The sequence below is a fragment of the Phlebotomus papatasi genome, chromosome 2, assembly GCF_024763615.1.
Source record: "Phlebotomus papatasi isolate M1 chromosome 2, Ppap_2.1, whole genome shotgun sequence".
Classification (NCBI taxonomy): domain Eukaryota; kingdom Metazoa; phylum Arthropoda; class Insecta; order Diptera; family Psychodidae; genus Phlebotomus; species Phlebotomus papatasi.
Window position 1 is genome coordinate 17,501,794 of NC_077223.1, and position 19,679 is coordinate 17,521,472.

A 19,679-nucleotide genomic window follows, 5' to 3' on the forward strand; every position below is an offset into this window, starting at 1 on the left:
GCCAAAAATTCCGAATGCCAAAATTCCGAAAAAACAAATTCCTGAAAGCCAAAATCCCGAAAAGACAAATTCCTAAAAGCCAAAATCCTGAAAGTTAAAACACGGAAAGCCAAAATACCAAATGGACCACAATTCCGAAAAGCCAAAATCCAGAAATGCCAAAATCCTGAAGAGACAGAATCCCGAATGGGTCGAAATAAGGAACGGGCCAAAACATTGAAAACCCAAAATCCCAAACACTATAATTTAAAGAAGGCCAAAATCCCGAAAACCAAAAATCACAAGCGCCAAAATCCCAAAGAGACAAAATCCCAAAAGGTCAAAATCCTGAAAAACACAAAATTATATTGAGGATAATGTGAGGAATAATTTCAGGAAACACAGAAAATTTGCCTGTGTTTCTAGCAAGCCCGGGTAAAATTGTAAAGATAACGAATTTTTGGTTTACGGGATTTTGACCTATTCTGGATTTTGGTCCATTCGGAATTTTAGCTTTCAAGATTTTGGCTTTTTTAGATTTTAGCCTATTCAGGATTTTTAGCTTTTCGGAATTTTTGACCTTTCGGGATTTAGGCTTTTCGGTATTTTGGCCCATTCGAGGTTTTGGATCTTTCGAGATTTTGGTTTTTCAGGGTTTTGGCCTTCCGGGATGTAGGCTTTACGGTATTTTGGCCCATTCGAGGTTTTGGACCTTCCGTGATTTTGGTTTTTCTGGGTTTTGGCCTTTCGGGATTTTGGATTTTCGCCTTTTTGGCCCGTTCGAGATTTTGGCCCATTCGGGATTTTGGGTCTTTTAGGATTTTGGCCTTTCGGGATTTTGGCTTTTCGGGATTGTGGACATTTCCGGATTTTGTCTTTTCAGTATTTTGGCCCATTCGAGGTTTTGGACCTTTCGGAATTTTGGTTTGTCTGGGTTTTGGCCTTTCGGGATTTTGGCCCATTCAGGATTTTGGGACCTTTCAGGATTTTGGTCTTTCGGGATTTTGGACCTTCCGTGATTTTGGCTTTTTGGTATTTTGTCCTATTCGGGATTTTGGCCTTTCAAGGTTTTGGACATTTCGGGATTTTGGTCATTTCGGGATCTTGTCTTTTCGGCATTTTTGCCCATTCGGGGTTTTGGCCCATTCAGGATTTTGGTCCTCTCAGAATTTTGGTTTTTCGGGATTTTGGCCTTTAGGGATTTTGGCCCATTCGGGGTTTTGGCCCATTGAGGATTTTGGTCCTTTCGGAATATTGGGTTTTCGAATTTTGGCCTTTCGGGATTTTGGCCCATTCGGGGTTTTGGCCCATTCAGGATTTTTGTCCTTTCGGAATTTTGGCTTTTTGGGATTTTGGTTTTTTAGGACTTGAGACCTTTCGGAATTTTGGCTTCTCTGTTTTTTTCCCATTCGGTATTGTTACTTTTCTGAATTTCGGCTCTTCAGGATTTTGACTGGAACCCCTGTATTCAATCCCCTTGCATACTACTCCCTCCTCAATTAGTAAAAGGAACAATAGATAAAGAATACCGCATTAAGAAAAAGAAATATTTTTCAAAATTAAAGCTTCTGTTTCTGGAATCTGACACAATTTGGGAGAGCACAAATTGTTAAATTTCAAAGTAATAAAAATTGTACTCACTCTGGATGAACGATTCCATCTATGATGAGAGTTTTGGCAATTGGAGGATCTGCCACCTTCACCACTGATATCAAATTGAAGGTGGAATCAGTATAAAAGAGATTCCCACCCATCCAGTCATAAGCTATTCCATTGCATGATGTTATATTTCCCATGATAATTTTCCTCTGAGTTCCATCAATTTTCTGGCTTTCAATCGTGAATGTGTGCGTTTTTCTATCTTTGTGCGCAAAGAAAATCACCTGATCCTTTACTCCAATATCCAGATTAACTGGCCATTCAATATTGGCAATGGGCACAATAGCATCCTGTATTGTAGATTGTTTCTTCATGGGAATGCCCTTTATCATTGTAGGTTGTTCACGGGCATAGACCAAGAAAGATGAGAATTTGACCAGAACACACTGAGTTCGGCCCTTCAGGCGATATCCCGGAGCACAGAGACACTGAGCTGTGGCCACATTCTTCTTCCAAAGCGGAATACACAGATGCTGACATTCGCCATTTCTCTCGCGACACGGATGAGATACTTCCGGTTGCCTTTGGCGATGGAATACATGAATACTCACCGGAACTGAAGAATTTGCCACAAGTACACGAGCCTCTGTGGTAAATTTGTCCAATGCAATTACCGTGTGATTCTTCCAAGAAGTCACATAAATAACATTTTCGAAAATCGTAATGCCATGCAGAGACTGAATGAGTGTCATATCAGTGGATTGTTTCTTAATGCTCCAGCGATTTTGCCCATTGTAATTCACCCTTTCGATAAAATCCATGTACGTATCCACCCAGTACACGTGCTTATTGGCCAGATCCAGAGTCACGCCATTTGGATAAACTATTTTGTGCGTTACGAGTTTTGTGCGATTGCTTCCATCAAGGAGACATCGTTCCAGAGCTGCCGGATTATTGCCCCATTTTGTGAAAAAGATAAATCCTGCCGTTGGATCAATAGCCATTCCTCTCACCTAAAGCATTCATTTACCAACCCTTATTTAATTGAAGCACAGGCAAATAATATAAACAGGGTGTCCCATTTAAACCAAATCAGAGATATTTTATGGATTCCCTTTTCATTCAATTAAATTGTCATAAAACTTATAAGGCGATTCTGTAAGGCTATGACAAAGTCATATGACAAATTTTCGTAATAAATTCGAAAGTAGGGCAATACAGTAGACTCTCAATCGGCTCTTTTTCAATCGGGCGTAAAATGTTGTTGACAATTTTCACGTTTAATTATAAAGCTAATTTGCTCAAATTCGCTGCAGTTCTTCCTATTTTATCGTGATTCTTTATAATTGAGCGCTTTTTGTGGAATTTACAAAAGCTTTAACGCCCAAATCTATAGATAACCGTCCGACATTTCGCCCCAAATGCCCATTTGAGAGAGAGTCTACTGTATTAAAGAACATGGTCATTACAATTAGCTCTATGAAGCTCTTAGTCACTGATATAAAACTGATTGACGATTAATTTTTCAGAGTTAACCACATATTTTTTTTTAATTTATCATATGACATTGACATACTGTTACAGAATTGCGCTACTGACTATTTTTCTGCTTTAATTTCTTAACTGGCTAAAATAATTTTTCGGTGATTTTTTTCCACTTAGAATTGTATAAGGGGATTTACTACAATCTTTCTAACTTTGAAAAATGACTGCAATTTCCTTTTGTTCATAAATTGAAGAACTGCAAAAAATGTGTTAAACTTCAATTCTGAATCCTTTAGAGACGAATAGATTAACACTGAGAGAAATCCGAAAAAGTTAAAATAACATTCCGGAAATGTTTATTTTACCCTGCAGTATTGATCCGAAATCGGTGTAACTATTATGCTTTTTAGGTGTATTAGGGGTTAAAGTTACCCTTTTTCATGTTAATTTTACCCTTAAAAACATGTAAAATTAATATTAAAAAAAAGTTGATATATTTTTACACCTAAAAAGTGTTACAGTTATGAGGAAAAAAAGTTAATCGCAACCCCGTTTTTTTCTTAGTGAACAGAAACCTCTAAGAAAGTTTCATACTTTCCCAAAAGTCTTTTTTCGAACTTCACAAAGAGAGCAAGAGCAATATAAATAATCCCTTGACTTTTTCATCCCGCATTATTTCCACCTTTCACCCTCCGGGACCACTTTTCTCATCATGTCATCGCGTTTTAGACAATTTCTACACTGAGAAAAAACGGGTGTGATTAACTTTTTTCCTCATAACTTTAACACTTTTTAGGTGTAAAAATATATCAACATTTTTTAATGTTAATTTTACACCTTTTTAAGGGTAAAATTAACATGAAAAAGGGTAACTTTAACCCCTAATACACCTAAAAAGCATAATAGTTACACCGATTTCGGATCAATACTGCAGGGTAAAATAAACATTTCCGGAATGTTATTTTAATAACGTTAATTGCATCAGAATTTTCAACAATTAAATATTTACTGGAGCTCTTCTAAAAAAAGTGAAAAAAGAAATGTTTAAGACGCCATTTCCTAATCTTAACATCGTGAATGGACCTCAATATTATCACACGGATAGTAATTTTCACTATAATGAAAACATTGTGTAAAATCATTCCTCAATCTCCAACTTTTGCCCAAACATATACGACTTTTTGGACCAGAGGGTGCAGAATTTATGGGTTAATTAAATAAAATATTCTACTATCGTGTTAAATTTATCAATTATCTTTCACAAACATAAAATAATACCCCTTTATATCAAAATTTCACATTTTAATTGACTTTTTTCGGACTCCGATAGAGTCACCGAATCCAATGGAGTCAACAGGACTGGAAATAATTAGTTGACTGCATCGAGGTCCCACTGTATTACATTCTAATATGCAGATAGTAAAATTTACTAGCTGGATATTAAAATTATCATTCTGCTGTTAGAATGTCATCTTGGAACGTTGGAACACAGTAAAAAATGTGCAAAATTTTACTACTATAGTAGTGCAAAATTGACCATTTCAGTTGTTTAATTTAAAAATGTTTAAAAATGCACAACATTTTGGTAATTTATTGTCACGTGATTGAGAATTACCACTATTATAGTTAGAAAAATTTTCAACAATATTGTTTAATTTGAAAATGTGTAAAATTTTAACACTATAATAGTGTGAAATCGGATAAATTAATTATTTAATTGCGATCTGTGTAAAATTTCTTGTCATAACTTTTTTTAACAATGTTTCGTGACTTAAAACTGTTGAAAAAATCTAAAAATTACCCCCATTATAGTATGATAATAGTTTTTCACATTATTATAGTGTAAAAAATACACAACTTTATGGTATATTTTGTCGCGTGACACTATTATAGTATGATCATAATTTTTCACACTATTATAGTGTGAAGCCTTGTGTATTTCAACCAAAATTGTTGAATTTTCAGACAAAAGTTGTTGAATTTTTAAACAAAAGTAGTGTAAAAATTGTTGAATTTCCTTTTGAGACTTATACTTCAGTCGAGATGCTTTGCATTGGGCGACAGTCATATAGAACATCAAATATATATAAGCATAATAAGTATATCGTGAAGATTCGAGCATCAGATGTAATCATTTCGCATTAGGGGGGGGGGTATCCCAAGTACAAAAAAAAACATTAGAAATGTCTAAAAAGACAAAAAATCAAAATCTTCGAAATGAAATGAAAATTCAACATAAACAGAATTCAACAATTTTTGAGTTTACACATAAAAATTCAACAATTTTTAAATTCAACAATTCCAAATTCGACATCTTGGAATTCAACAACTTTAAATTAAACAATTTTATATTAAACACTTTTTCCAAATTTAACACTATAATAGTGGTGTGAAAAATTACACACTATAATAGTGTTAATTTTTTTTTACTGTGTAGTTCACTAAAAACCTTCATTTAATTGTCGCTCGAAAATTTGGAAAATGTGACACCCATAATAAATTGCAAAAATTCACATACCGTTCTCATGTCTTTCTCCAGTATCACCGTGCAATGTTGCATTTGACTATTGCAGACAAAGACAATCTCTTTTCCAGCATCCAAGTAATACCAATTGCCTGAAATCCAATCGAGCATCACCTGCTCAACTGTATCGAGATTGAGATAGGCATCGGGAAGTGGTAGCTGCCATCGCTTGCTGAAATTATCAATGTTGTGACAGTAAAATTCCACAACACCGTCCACGGACGGACTGAGAAGACAAACACTTCGGTTCCGATGCCAGAATTCAAGTGCTATTGGATTCTGTACAGGATAGACAGGATTAAATGACCAGAGATCCCCATTCATTCCCACTCGACGAAGATCTTTCTGTGTAATAAACACTAGAGACGGAGGTTCCTCCTTTGGCACATTTATAGCCTGGCATCTTGAATTGATCTGCAATGGCGTAGAAAAAATACCCTCAATTTTCCCTTCGCAGTTTAAGCATTAATCACATGTTACTAACATTGGTGTATCCAGCTACGCAAGAACAGCGAAAACTGCCTGGGAGATTTGTACAAAGTTGATCACATGTGCCCTCAATTTTACATTCATCGAGATCTTGACACGCTGTACCATTTGGCTCCTGTCCAGGTGGACAAAAGCACTTAGGCCCCTCAGGGGTGTCTCGACAATCAAAAGAACATTTGAGAGATCCACATCTTGAGAGATTCTTCGAGCAATTCAATTCATCATTGACACAATCCCACTTTCCATCGCAAAATTTTTCAATTTCCAAACAAACTCCCGGCTCACATGCCACCTTATTAGGTGGACATTTCGTTACGTTAACACCTTCAGGAAAAATTAATTACAAAATACTATTATTTTTTCAAATAATTTCAATAATACAAATATAATTTTGTTTTTGGTTTATCAAGCAATATTTCTTGTGATTTTTTTGCCAACAATTTACCCTTGTACCCCTTAATGTAGACAAAACTCTTTTTGCCTTTTTTCGCATATAAACAATTATAACTTTTATTCTGTTCATTAAATTTAAAACTTCTTCAAGGGCGCCGGTTTAGCTATTTTTTTTTAATCAAATGAACTGTCATGAGTTGCCTCGTAGCTCACGAGATCCTTTATTTTTGACATGTTGAACTAAAAAATATTATAATAAAAAAGACTCAGAGACAATTCTTGAAATGCAATTGTAATTGTAAAATGTAAATCTAATTCTTGAAATGCTTTATGTGGTTTAATCTATCAAAACTTCGCGTTTAAATTTTAAAAAAAAAAAAAAAACTTTATTCTCTCAGACTTTCTGGGGCGCCCCTCTGGTTCTCAAAAAGCACTTTGTCCTTATATTTTTGCAAGATTTCTGGGGGCTTCAAGTTTTTTTTTTGCAGAGCTTTCTTGGCGCCCCTCTGGCTTTTAAAATGCATTTCGTCCTTATAGTCTTTCAAGATTTCGAGTTGAAATAAAAAAAAAATACTTTAAAATTTTAAATCAAGATTATTGTGAAAAGACACAGAGCTCAAGCATAAGATGGTTCAGATTGTGCATAAAACTCGCACTTCTCATATTGTGCATAAAATCTGCACAGTTCAAGTATAAAACGATTTACATTATGCCGAAGATACGCACAGTTCAATTACAAAATATATAGGGTGGTGCTAAAAAATCGGTATACAGTTATTAAATTCTTAAATTTAATAATATAACTAAATATAAACGATAACTAAATATAAAACGCTCAATATGGTTCCCCTTATTCCTTTCAGTCAAAAGATGTGGCACCCATGTATCGGGCTTTTAAACATATCAAAGCTTTTCTAATAGGGAAATACGATCGAATTATTGTCATTCAACATCTTAACAATCTGTTAAATTGTGACCCACAACTTTTCTTTCACTAGGACACTAACAATACTGCCATCAATGTTAGAGGTCGTTTAAAATGCAGTCGATGTTTCGAAGGATATATCCCTAGTTCAACATTTTCCAAGACACCTTTTAATCATTCTGCTGAGAGCAAGAACATGATCTAAATAAATGGCTAAAATGTTTTTCCGTGAAAGTCCATTACTTGAACCACTTGAACCTTTCCAAAATTGGCCTAACATTAAATCCTGCAAATGCAACTTTTTGTTCCGCCTTTTGGAAAAGTTCTTCAAAAGACATCTCGACTTGTTTGAAGGATACTTGGCATTAGAGGGATGTAAGACACTATAATCTTTTCAGTACAAATAAAAAACTACGGTAAACTACGGGATACCCCTTAACGACCTGCGTGAAAAAGTCCCACACACTTGTGCAATCATCCATAGGTTGAATATGTGTTTGTTGTGATACTTCTGCTTTTGAGATATGACCTCCTACCCCCTTCCCCTCGATCGAACATTTTTTCCATGGTAAGGGCGCCTTCGAGGTACAACCGCACCCCCCGCATAAGTACCTAGGTACGCCACTGCTTTGGGGCCCTTACTGTTAGATAACTGCTCTCAGCCTGCAATGGGTGAGCATCAGTCACCGAGGGATGGTTCACTCTCATAAAGTGAAAAATGGGTGGCACCTTCGTTCTTCAATTTCCTTCTATAATTCTGTATTTTATTTAAGTGAGCCCCATCAGCTTTACGGTTTTGGAAACTTAACTTCGTACTAGGATAATAGTAGCATTTTAAAACGCTTTGGTCAAACAAAGTTAAAGAAAAACTTAGAATAATGCACAGCGTTTTAGTTTGTTCCATTTTTCAGACACCATATGCGTTTCTCGCAAGAATTATAGCCTAAAGTAAAAAAATGCTTATATCGCGAGTATTTGGCGAATATAGTAAGTAAATATAGCAATTATTGCGAATACTTGGCAATTGTGGTGAATATTTGGGAATACAATGAATGATTTGCGGAATTTTTGTTTTTTACACTTTTGTTTTCCTAGTTTGTCTTTGGAATCTTTGTCTTCGGTAATCCTTGTTTTTTGGAAACTTTACCTTTGGAAATCCTTGTCCCGATCCCACAATGAATATTACCGATTATTGCGAATATTTAGCAATTACCGTCTGAGTATTTCAATTCAGTCTAGTGCATTTACTTTTTCAAAAAAAAATTATTAGATTAATAAATATGTAAAATACGGTTTTTCAACCTAGATAATTAAATAAGGATTATTAAAAAGTATTTTATATTTTCAGAAAGGCATAAACTGCAAATTCCAATTAGTCATCTTCTGAATAGAGCGGGATAGGATATTCAGTAAATTGCTTGGCTTTAGTCGACATGCTATACAGACTACTGTAGATGTAATAGTGTGTGCACAATAACATTTGTTTTGTAAACATTTTTTTTTGAAACACAGATTAAATGAAAGTAAAGTAAGTTGTAAATTATGACAACTTTCAGTGAACGAATTCATTTTTACAAAACGAATTATGACCAGGGCACAATAACTTTTGTTTGTAAACATGTTTTCAAAAATTTCTATAAGAGTGAGCGAGATGACTAGATCTAGATCTCACTCACACTCATTGACATATCAAAAACATGTTTAGAAAACAAAATTTATTGTGCGTTAAGCATTATTCTTCATTCCCATACTAGAAATGAAAAACAAAATAAGTATTGCCAGATGCAGTTATATCAACAAATTTAATTGTGAAAAAAACACCATAAGACAATTTCAAATATTATAAAGAGTACTACACAATTAATTTTGTTTTCTAAATATGTTTTTTTACATTTTAACTAGATTTTGAACGAAATGTTTGCATAACAAAAACAATTGTGCGAATGCCATAATAAGGTTGAACTTACATTTTTCGTTGTTCTCATCAGATTGATCAGCGATGAGTGTCTTCTTGTGAACCCCGCAGTCAAAGTCCCCATCACACAGCCACCCACTGGGAATGCACTTTTGTGTGCCTGTGCATCGAAATTGACCCTCAAGACATCCCAAAGAATGGGCACATTCAGGTGGTTCATCAGAACCATCATCACAGTCTGTATTTGAATCACACTTCCAAAACAATGGAATGCATGTTCCATCGCGACACGCAAAGTGTGATGGGGGACATGCTGAAAATAGACCAATAATTTACGTATTTAGGACAATCTACTGCCAAGAAAATTCTTAAGGATAGGAAATATTCGCCTTAAGACCGCAAGAATTTAAACAAAATCAAGTTGTGCTTGTCGAAACAATTAGAAATAATGTAAATATTTACATTTTAACTGATTCGATAGAAGTACTTTAGAGCCAAAACACCAATTTCAAAATCTATATTTATAGAATAATATTCTTACAAGAAAATCTCACATACAGAAGCACTATAAATTGCAAATTCTCCGAAATTTTGCATATTATTCTCTCAATGCAAAAAAGAAAATAATTGTAACATTCTTTCTTCTTGTATCTCTTTTGTTCCAACTGAATTCCTCAATTTCCATGAATTTATCATCCACTGCATTAAGGGCATTTTCCGCATTCACGTTCTCTGACCCAGTAAATTTTATCCCATCATAGTTTAAGTACAAAACAACATAACTCCAACTCAAGCTATATAACAAATTAAAATGAATACAAAAGTACTAAAAGAAAAAAAGGTAATTTATAAGATAATTTCTGGAAATTTTTCTCTCTTTTAGCAAAAATCACATAAATAAGAAAAGTACAAGAAGAATAATCCAATTTCTGTTGTGAATGTAAAACACATCATCCCATTCATTTCATGTATATTCAAACTAATATTACCACGAACGTCAACAACATTCCAATTTGTTATATTTGAATAAATTACATGATAAATTGTATGACGAGCGTAAAATTGAGATTTCCAGTAGCTATATTAAAGCGTACTAGAAGTCTCTCTCACAGAAGACAAGTGTATTTGGAATTCCTTGGTTACAATCATAAGTTTTTCATTTCTTTTTTATTGCTCTTACGCTATGCGTGTTTATATTTCATCAAATCAATATTGAGGACTGCTGTATATAATTTTATATTCATAATTGCACTACATTTGCCAAAAATGTCTCAACACGTTTGAATATCCAATTTATTAACCGTACTCTGAATGGTAAAAAATAAATAAATCAATATTTGGTAAGGAAAAAAAGTTTATTCTATTTTAACAGTATAACAAGATTTACATATCCGGACTAAAAAAGTCACGAAAAAAATCATTCCCTATTGAAAGTGCAATTTTCTTAAACTTTTCGAATGAAACATCATTTAATTAAAATGCAGAACAAACTTTTTTTTTTAAACATATAAAATGAAGAGCAAGTCTTTTTATTACAACTCTTGTAGTTCTGTAAGTAACTTTCCTTTTTAGCTCCTAATCGCTTTCACAAAATATAATCAAAAATTATATTTTATTTTTATCTGTAAGATCAAACCTCAATTGTCAAGTAAATCTTTAAGTCTCTATATAGACATTTGAAATGTCATCAAGATTTTTTAAATTTAAAGTGTAACATTTATTAAAAGTTAAGCAAAAACTAAATTGGAACACTGCGATTAACCATTATTCAATAGATTACATGGATGGATCTAAAAACAAAGTATTGTTACGAATTTGGCCATGTGTTTAGTTTAACTCAAAAACACTTTATTAGGTCAGATTCCTAGCAATCGCGTCTACTATAATCCTAACCAAATCTCACATTCTTCAATCGGGCCCAAGCTTTACCAAAATATGTTTTGCCTGTCCTCGATCATGAATGGCTAAGAAGAGTTTCCGGCCATTCGTCCGTCCGGCTGCTCTTTGAATCTTAATGACTCCCGAAGTAAGATAGATATCGACTTGCGGTTTTTTGGTAATGGCTGTATAGGGTAAGTGTGCCAAATTTCGGCATAGTTGCATGCAAGCGCCAATGTCTCAAGTTTGAAATATAATATTTTTAATGCAAATTAATTTTTTTTATTTCTTCTTCATAAGGAGCGTTGTTTGGAACCTTTTAAATAGTTTATCGTCTTTATTTACTCTAAAATCATTCTTAATACATTTTAAAATGAATGAAAATGTAAACATAACTTTGGTGCCTTATTTCGGCCACCTTCATTCTCATAATTCCTTGCCCTTCGGGAATTCTTCCAATGTCTTTTTCACATCTTCTCGTTTGTCAAAGCTACATTTTTTGTTATTATTTTACATTGTATAATCTCTTCTAGAGTATGTAAAAACTAAAAATTTATGGAAATTGAAGGAACAAAAATGGTGTCCGGAATTGCAAGCTGGCCGGAATTTTGGCACACATACCCTAACTCTTACTTTCTGCATTTGGAAGACTCCCCTTTTTCATTTTCTTAACAACTCGGTTTCTATGACATTGATCGAACTCAAATTTTAATATGTAATAGCTGCACTTTATATCTATCAAACAAAAAAAAACTTACTAGGTTTTCAACTAATTCATTATAGACATCGTGATGCTAAGAACACATATTAATCGTCAATCATATCCGAAGTTGCATTTATTTTATAGGTATTTTTTTTATCAACAATCACAGTTAACTAGATATCGCATATCTAAGATAGTCAACTAGATATCGCATTAACTAGATATCACAGATATGTAGCCAAGATTTTAGAAGAAAAGTGATCAAATTAGAGAATTATCTCCAAAAAAAACCCTTTTTTTTAACGAAAAAAGAGCTTTCCCGAAACTTTGCGAAAATAAGTCCAATTTTTACATATTTGAACTTATTTAAAAATCAATAAAATCCTCAATAAAGACCCTAGGAAAACGAAATCCACTCAAAAAAATTTTCAAGAACAGATACACAAAAAAAATCTAAATTTACTATAACATCTTTCACAAATAAAACGTTTTAAATATTTCCAAATTTAGCTTTTTTTGGGTGTAAATTCTCATAAAGAAAAGAAATGTTCTTCTTGATGTGTTTATAATCATTTAATTTAAATTCAATAATTCGACGGATTTCGTAAGCTGAAATCTTGCTAAAGCCACCAACAAGACGTCTCCTTGAAGAGAATACTGCAAAATTGATCAAAAATACTATATAAACTGCATTTTACGATCTCCAAAAACCTCTTCAAGACGACATTGTCCCTTCTTATGAGAAAAACCCACTTTTGAACATTTTAAAATTAAAATATTACATTATATATTTATACACAATTCTTTTAATATATTTCATCGATTTTTTTTTAACGATTTTCAGTCTTACTTAAATAATTTTGGTAAGGATTTAGAAATTTTTGGAAAGCTCATAGCTCATAGCTCATGAAATTTTAATGTTTTTGTTTTTGCATATCGTGCGGGAGCGAAAACAGCCCCCTCCCTCTAATTGTAAACCTCCAGGAAGTGACTGTAGCAGGTGTTTTCTATACTTGTTTAGTGTTTAATTAGAATCGAATAATAAATTTAAACTTTAAAACTTGCAATATTAAAGGGATTAAACGGGCCAAATGGATGGAATTAATTGTCTTATGAGTTAAAAAACGTACAAAATAGGGGAAACTGGGGCACCACCAAACACGGGGTACCACCAAACAGTGCAATTTTTTAATCGGTTATTCGACTTCAGAGGACAAGACTTATAGAAATTTTTAGGCATTATAAGAATGCTTGTCCACTGAAGAAATGGTCGAGATAGTCCAAATAGTTTAGAAATAAAAATTAGTGTTTGGTGCTACCCCGTGTTTGGTGGTGCCCCAGTTTCCCCTATATATTTTTTTCAACTGTTCAGGGGGTTCCTTTGTTGTAGGCTAAGGCCCCGTCAGCATTGCCACTTTGCTACCCCTTATATCCGCCACTGATTACTAACGATCAAAATCGGTTAACTCTTTCGTCTCCTTTGGGACTCTGGGTACCCATGGAAACAACAATTTTTTTTAGACTATCTAGAATCGATAAAAATCCGATTCTTCTGGATAATTACAAACTATAAGGATGTCCAAATCTAGGATATTTTTTGCATGATCCTAATTAACTCCTGAGCTCAGATATTTTTGGTCAAAAATCGTGAATTTTCGATTTTCTGCTTTCTTGCAGATATTATGACTTTTTCATATTTCTAGACCAGAATAAGGAAAAACCTCTCGGGGCCAATAAGTATGATAACTAACAATTACAGATTACATAAATTCGAAAACAATTTTTTCTTAAATTTTCAAAAAACTTGCTCAAACATTATGGGTACTCTCGTCCCCAAAAATCTAGAGGTCAAATGTAAGGTTATCCCGCCAATGCCCGCCATTTGCTTTTTGACACCAACCTTGTAAGAAAATTTCAAGCAGGAGCGAAATTTTTCCCAATATGGCCGATAATTTTCACATTTGGCAGCGAATGAGATTGCTTTCAGGGAAGTTTTTCCTACTTTTACTGATTTTGGTGAATTCTGATAGTCCAGGAAGTGTCTTTTATGCTTTTGAGAAAGCTTAATGTGTCTACAATAACATCGTGTTGAAAAAAATGTGTTTTAAAGTGTTTTTGTGTGAAATATTTTGAGGAATCTGTTGGCAAGCAGGAATTTGGTGTTTTCTTGACCACTTCCTGGATATTCCACAAGATACTGGTCTAGAATTCTTCTTGTTTTAGTGATAAACATTGTAAAGGAGTCACTTGACACGCAAAAATAATTTACAAAATAGATATTTATTGGCTTTTGGAAAATTGAAGTTTGTCTCCTTTTCGTTCTTTTGGGGACGAGAGTACCCATGAGTTTTCCAATTACCCAGAGGCGAAAAAAATTCTTTCTCTACAAAAGTATCATATTTGACCACTAAGACTTACAATAAAGTGAGTTTTACTGGAATTCGTTCGCTGGATATGTTGTGGTTCGGAAAGAGTTAAGATTTCTCATTTTTCGGCGCCTCTATTTTTTGGGCTTTCTAATTTAAATGTCCTAATTTTTAAATATTCCCGATTTCTTGCGCCACTATTTTTTCTTACTAATTGTTTAGCGCCTAGGAACTCTAATTTTATAAGTGCTTATTTTTAAAGCGCATTTACTTTATAATACTTTAATTTTCTTGTGTCTCTAAGTTTTGGTTGCTTTACGGCGCCCCTAATTTTTACAGCGCCCAGGACGATCGACGGTACGCCTATGGGTGCCAAAGGTAGTTACATTGAAAATTTTATATAGTTTCACCGCTCACATAAAAAATACTTTGGAAAAATACTGGGTCTTATAGAGAGTTACAGTTTAATTTACTCACCCTGTACAATAGTATTTAATTTAGAAAAAATATAAAGTATGTGTACCACTGACTGTACAATATAATGATTTTATACATTTAACAATAAGAATATGAATTCAATTTTAATTTGTTCTCCTATATTTTAAAAGTTTCACAGACCTTGCAAGAATTTTCAAAATTAGATATCTCAAATCACAACACAAGTAGTTATTTTTCTAATAATTTTAATTTAATTCCTTTGAAATACCTTAGACTTCATCAACAAATCTTAAACATATTTAATCAATCTTAATTCCACCGCGCATTTTTTTTATAATTTATCAATTTCTTTGAAACCATTAAGAATTAAAATTCTGAGAAGCCTTTTGAATTCGAGCATTTTGCGATTTTTCCTTCGCATTGCGTTTTTCATCATTTCTTGTGAATGACGGAATATTACTTTTGTTGCTAATCACATAGCTGGGTTGTAATTGAGACGTGAACTTTTGACCTAGTGCTATAGCTATCGAATTACAGAATTTAAATGTGTTTGTGAGTGTAAAAAAAAATGAAAATAAGCTTCTGTGTAGAGTTGGTGCAATGTGAATAAATTGGTATGTTCCTTTTGGAGAAATAAAATACTAAAATTGCGAGATGAAATAAGAATATATAACTTACTTGGAGGATTTGATGAAGTAATTGATGTGTCTATTGGTCGAAATGTGGATGTTTTTGTTGTGACTTCCGGATGAGTATCAGCTGTGGTCCCGGCATCTAGTGCCTCCGCAGTGTCTCGTGTGCAAGACAACACAGCGAAGAGGAAAAAAGTGAATAAAAAACTTTTGCAATGCATTTTCTTTCTCGAAATGATTCTTTTTCACTAATATTTGACAAATTTTTTCAGCCTCTCCGTCTCTATCGGAAAATCTCAGATAGATTTTTCTTGGAAAGCCTCCACTTGTCACACACTTTATGTAATTTCTAATTCACCTAATGTATTATCTTTTTTCTCACATACTCTTGTTTTTCTTTTTTTTTTTAAGTCAAGTGGCACCGATTATTTTCATCATTTTATAAACAACACACACACACACAAACACGACAAAGAGAAAAATGCAACGCACACAAAAGCACGCTCCGCACAATAAGAAAAAAAAACAAGGAACTTTTTGACCCCAACGCTCAACTTTTTCTTCAATTTTCACTCATTTTCCCACACTTCACCTACAAGATAACAGCATCAAATAACTTTCTGCTATTAAGACAGCAGTTTTTCACCATTTTTCGCTCCTCAAACAACCGACACCAGCCGTGAAATGTGTTTTAATGCCGGAAAAACACACACAACACTGAAATCTTTCAGAACAAACTGCAAAACATTTACACATTTCGGCTCACTTCGTTTCTTACGCATTTGTTACCAACTTCACAGTCTTACTTCAATTCAAATCTTTGAAAATTTTTCATAACTATTTTTAAGTTTTCTTCAGTTTTCATTTTTTTAATATACAATAATTTAATAAATATCTTAATATTATAAGAATTACTCTGATTTTTTTTATTGTATACCCACATGTTCATTGAAACACAAGCCTCTTAAAATGAAGTACAATCCCAAATTTAAATCGAAATCTATAAAACAAGGGGTAACTCATTGAGAAACCCTTATCCTTGTGAATTATCCAAGAAATGCTGCGCGAAACCCGACAAACTCAAGATTTACATCACAACGAGAAATCAGAAACTCTTATTATTATAAATAGCAATGAGCTTGAAAAAATTAAAATGAAAAAGTTTTTTTAATGTATAATTCAATCTTCTAGAGACTGCCTGATAAGCAATTTAAAAATGAATAATTATAAAAACATATTTTTTAATGGTAATCATTATTGCATTATTGATTATCTGTTATTTCAATAGCTCAACTAAGAACACTATTAACAAAGTCATTAAGTCATAAATAAAAAATCCTTACTGTATTTTTATTTTTCAAACTAGGGAGAACCAGGGCAGAATTAGCCAGAGGTAGAATGAGACAGTAGGGAACTCAATGGGTCAAGCGCGTCAAATAGTAGAGCACTCCCTCTATGTTACAAGTGTCCCCTGGTTCCAAGTTCCAACCCCATTTAGATCACCAGGAATTTTATGGCGTTAAAGGTGTTCGAATTGCATCCAGTAGCTACACTGCACTTGATTCCACGGGCATGGTACTGACAACCTCATCCCGTATATGAAAAAATAATAATGCTTGTCTAGAAATCCCCTTGCGAGAATGCCTTGTTCCTTCATGGAGTGTTGTGCCAGGATTATTTATTATTGTATTATTATTAAAATGAGACTGTGAGATATTATATATATTCATTGAGATATTTTCAATTTGATTTAAATATTTTTTCACAAATTAATAAGCAAAACAACTTTGCTGAGTAATTTGACTCCGACCTCTCCTATAATTTTTTTGAACGGAAAGGAAGAAAAGTAACATTTAATCCCTTGAGCAAACCAGAGCAAAGAAAATTCTCTATCAAGTTTCTTCTGGTCATACTATATCCCATACCGCCTTAGAAGTTTAATTTAGTTTCCAGAAGGTATCAAATTTCTAAACAAGTCAATTACAGAAACTTTTCACAGTTAGATCAATTTTCATTTATATTACCATTCTGACATTAAAGCAAAATCGAGAATAAATGCTGAAATTAAAGCAAATATTGCGTGGTATGTATGCACAGTAACACTTATTTATTAGGCTTATTTATTAATTAATCAGAAAACCTATGCACAGACACAGAAAATGACGTCCCGAAAGCTCTGTTAATAAATCAGAGGATTTCCTCTATCCACCGGCCGAGGGCAGAACTAGCGCTGAGAAAAACTTGAGAGGTTTCTAAGTTCAAAAAATTTTGTACATTTTGAGACATTCAAGAAATTATTTTTTGGGTTTATTTTAGGTTTTTTCACTGTGAGATGTTGAAAATCTTTTTTGTAATGTATGAGCATTTATTTTCTTTGTGGATTTCGTAAAGAAAATGTTACTAATTTGTGGAAGAAAATGTGCATTCGTTTTTATAACGCATGAACCCTTAGCAATTTTTTACACAAATATTTGATGAAAAAACTAAAAAATAATCAGAAAATATTATTAGAGCAAACTCAGAATACACGACGAATTTGAAAATATTCATAAATTAATTGAAAGAAGGGCTCAATTTTTGGGTAGATAAAAATCACTGATTAATGCTCCAAAAAGAAAGATTGAAAAAAAATTTGAAGCGAAAAATTATAAAATTTACAGTATAAATATAAATATAGAAAAGGTAATCTGACTATTGTCAAATGAGGTTTAAGTTTTAACTAAATCTTTAATAAAAATCGTTAAGATTCAAACTTCTTTGAAAAATATAAAATTAATTACTTTTGCCTGACAGTCGGAGGTTATGATTACAAAAAAAATGAAAATTTCTTAAAGAGTTTCATCAAGAATATTTTGCATGATTTTAAGGCAATCACCTGTAAAACAGCCTAAGATCGCACCAATCGTAATTTACTGCATGAAATTTATCAATTATTAATGTTTTTTGTATACTTAATTTGACGATAATAAGTGTAACAATCTCCTCTCAAGGACCATGTTTATAAATAAAAAAAATTATTAATTAATAAAATGTCAGGTTCTGTGCTAGGAACACTTATTAATTTGAAATTAAGCTTTTAACGGCCATTGTAATAAGTATCTTATTTATAAATAAAGTAAACTGGTTACTGTGCATAGGTTTTCTTATTTATTAACGAATTAATAAATCAACTTGTTACTATGCATACCCCCATTGTTGGCAATTGCTACCAAAATCAAAATAATATGTGTAAAGCAGCACCTGAATTTTTTAATGCAACTTTTTTCATTTTTTACAAGGTGTAATAATTATAAAATGTAATTATTAAGCTTTGCTACTCATGTGAAATCTTATGTTGCACAATTGAATTCGAATCTGAAGCGAATGCATATATAAAAAGATATATATTATATTTTATAATATATTATATTATAAAAAGGATATTTCAGATTTTTTAGAATTATTTACAAAAATTACAAATTAAAAAGAAGGGAATTGGAAATTATATTACATAGCCCCTTGAGTCCTAAATTTACGATTAAGCTGAAGGGTTTTTAATAATTTTTGTACAAACATTAAGTGATATGTCTCTGTGAATGGAATTTTTATGAACAGGAGACGAAATCCTGGCCTGGATCCCGAAAATGTTCTTTGCAGGAACTCATTTCCCTTACAAAAAAATGTAGTGAGGAAAAATAGAAGAAACTGTTACAAAAGCATTATTTTTTTATTCAGAGATCCAATAAAAATCCAAAGTAGTTTTCAATTATGATTTCCTCATGCTGATGACATCTCCAGAATCTCTTCAATCTTCCTGTTGTAGTTCTTAACGTAGGTATTTGTTGATCTCACGAAGAAATTTACAGCCTCTGTCAGATCTCTGAAATCCTTCTTCAACTTCTCGCTAAATTCATCTTTCACCTCCGTCACAGCCTCTGCATCCTCGGTCTGATCATTTTCCTCCCAATTGAGATTCTCATTCTTGACAGCATCCATCTTCCGGGACAATTCTTGGAGATTTTCCGCAAATTCAGCAATCTGACCAATGAAGCCTTCCAGGAATTCTGTGAGAAGATCTATAGACTGCAGAATATCAGCCATATCGAGAACCTTCTTTACATTTTTGTCTAGCAGCACGAGATTCTCCTGTGCTCTGACCAGCTTCCTGAATGCTCGATCGATCTTCTCTGAATACTGCTGCTTGGCGTCCTGCAATTCTGTCTTTCCACAGGCAACCAGAAAGGCCATACTCACAGTCATGAGATCCCTGTCAACCACTGAAGAAATTGGCAATCCCGCAGGATTGGAAACACTAGGAAGACACATGGAAATCGAGAAAAACAGCAACGGTAGTTTCCGGACAACAAAAAAACG

At 33.2% G+C, this 19,679-nt stretch overlaps 1 protein-coding gene across 2 annotated transcripts in view; it reads right to left on the reverse strand.

Moving 5' to 3' along the window:
* LOC129802838 (low-density lipoprotein receptor-related protein 1) overlaps nt 1–19,679 on the reverse strand; it is a 231,471-nt gene that overhangs the window by 50,516 nt on the left and 161,276 nt on the right. The window contains exons 2-6 of one of the 2 annotated variants that reach the window (XM_055848949.1): nt 15,373–15,550; nt 9,362–9,622; nt 6,072–6,400; nt 5,582–6,001; nt 1,621–2,591 (exon numbers count right to left, since the gene is read on the reverse strand). In XM_055848949.1, the coding sequence (XP_055704924.1) occupies nt 1,621–2,591; nt 5,582–6,001; nt 6,072–6,400; nt 9,362–9,622; nt 15,373–15,547 (2,156 nt within the window). In that variant the 5' untranslated portion in view covers nt 15,548–15,550. Of the gene's footprint in view, nt 1–1,620; nt 2,592–5,581; nt 6,002–6,071; nt 6,401–9,361; nt 9,623–15,372; nt 16,081–19,679 lie in introns of those variants that run through there. The other variant, XM_055848948.1, reaches the window with a different exon arrangement.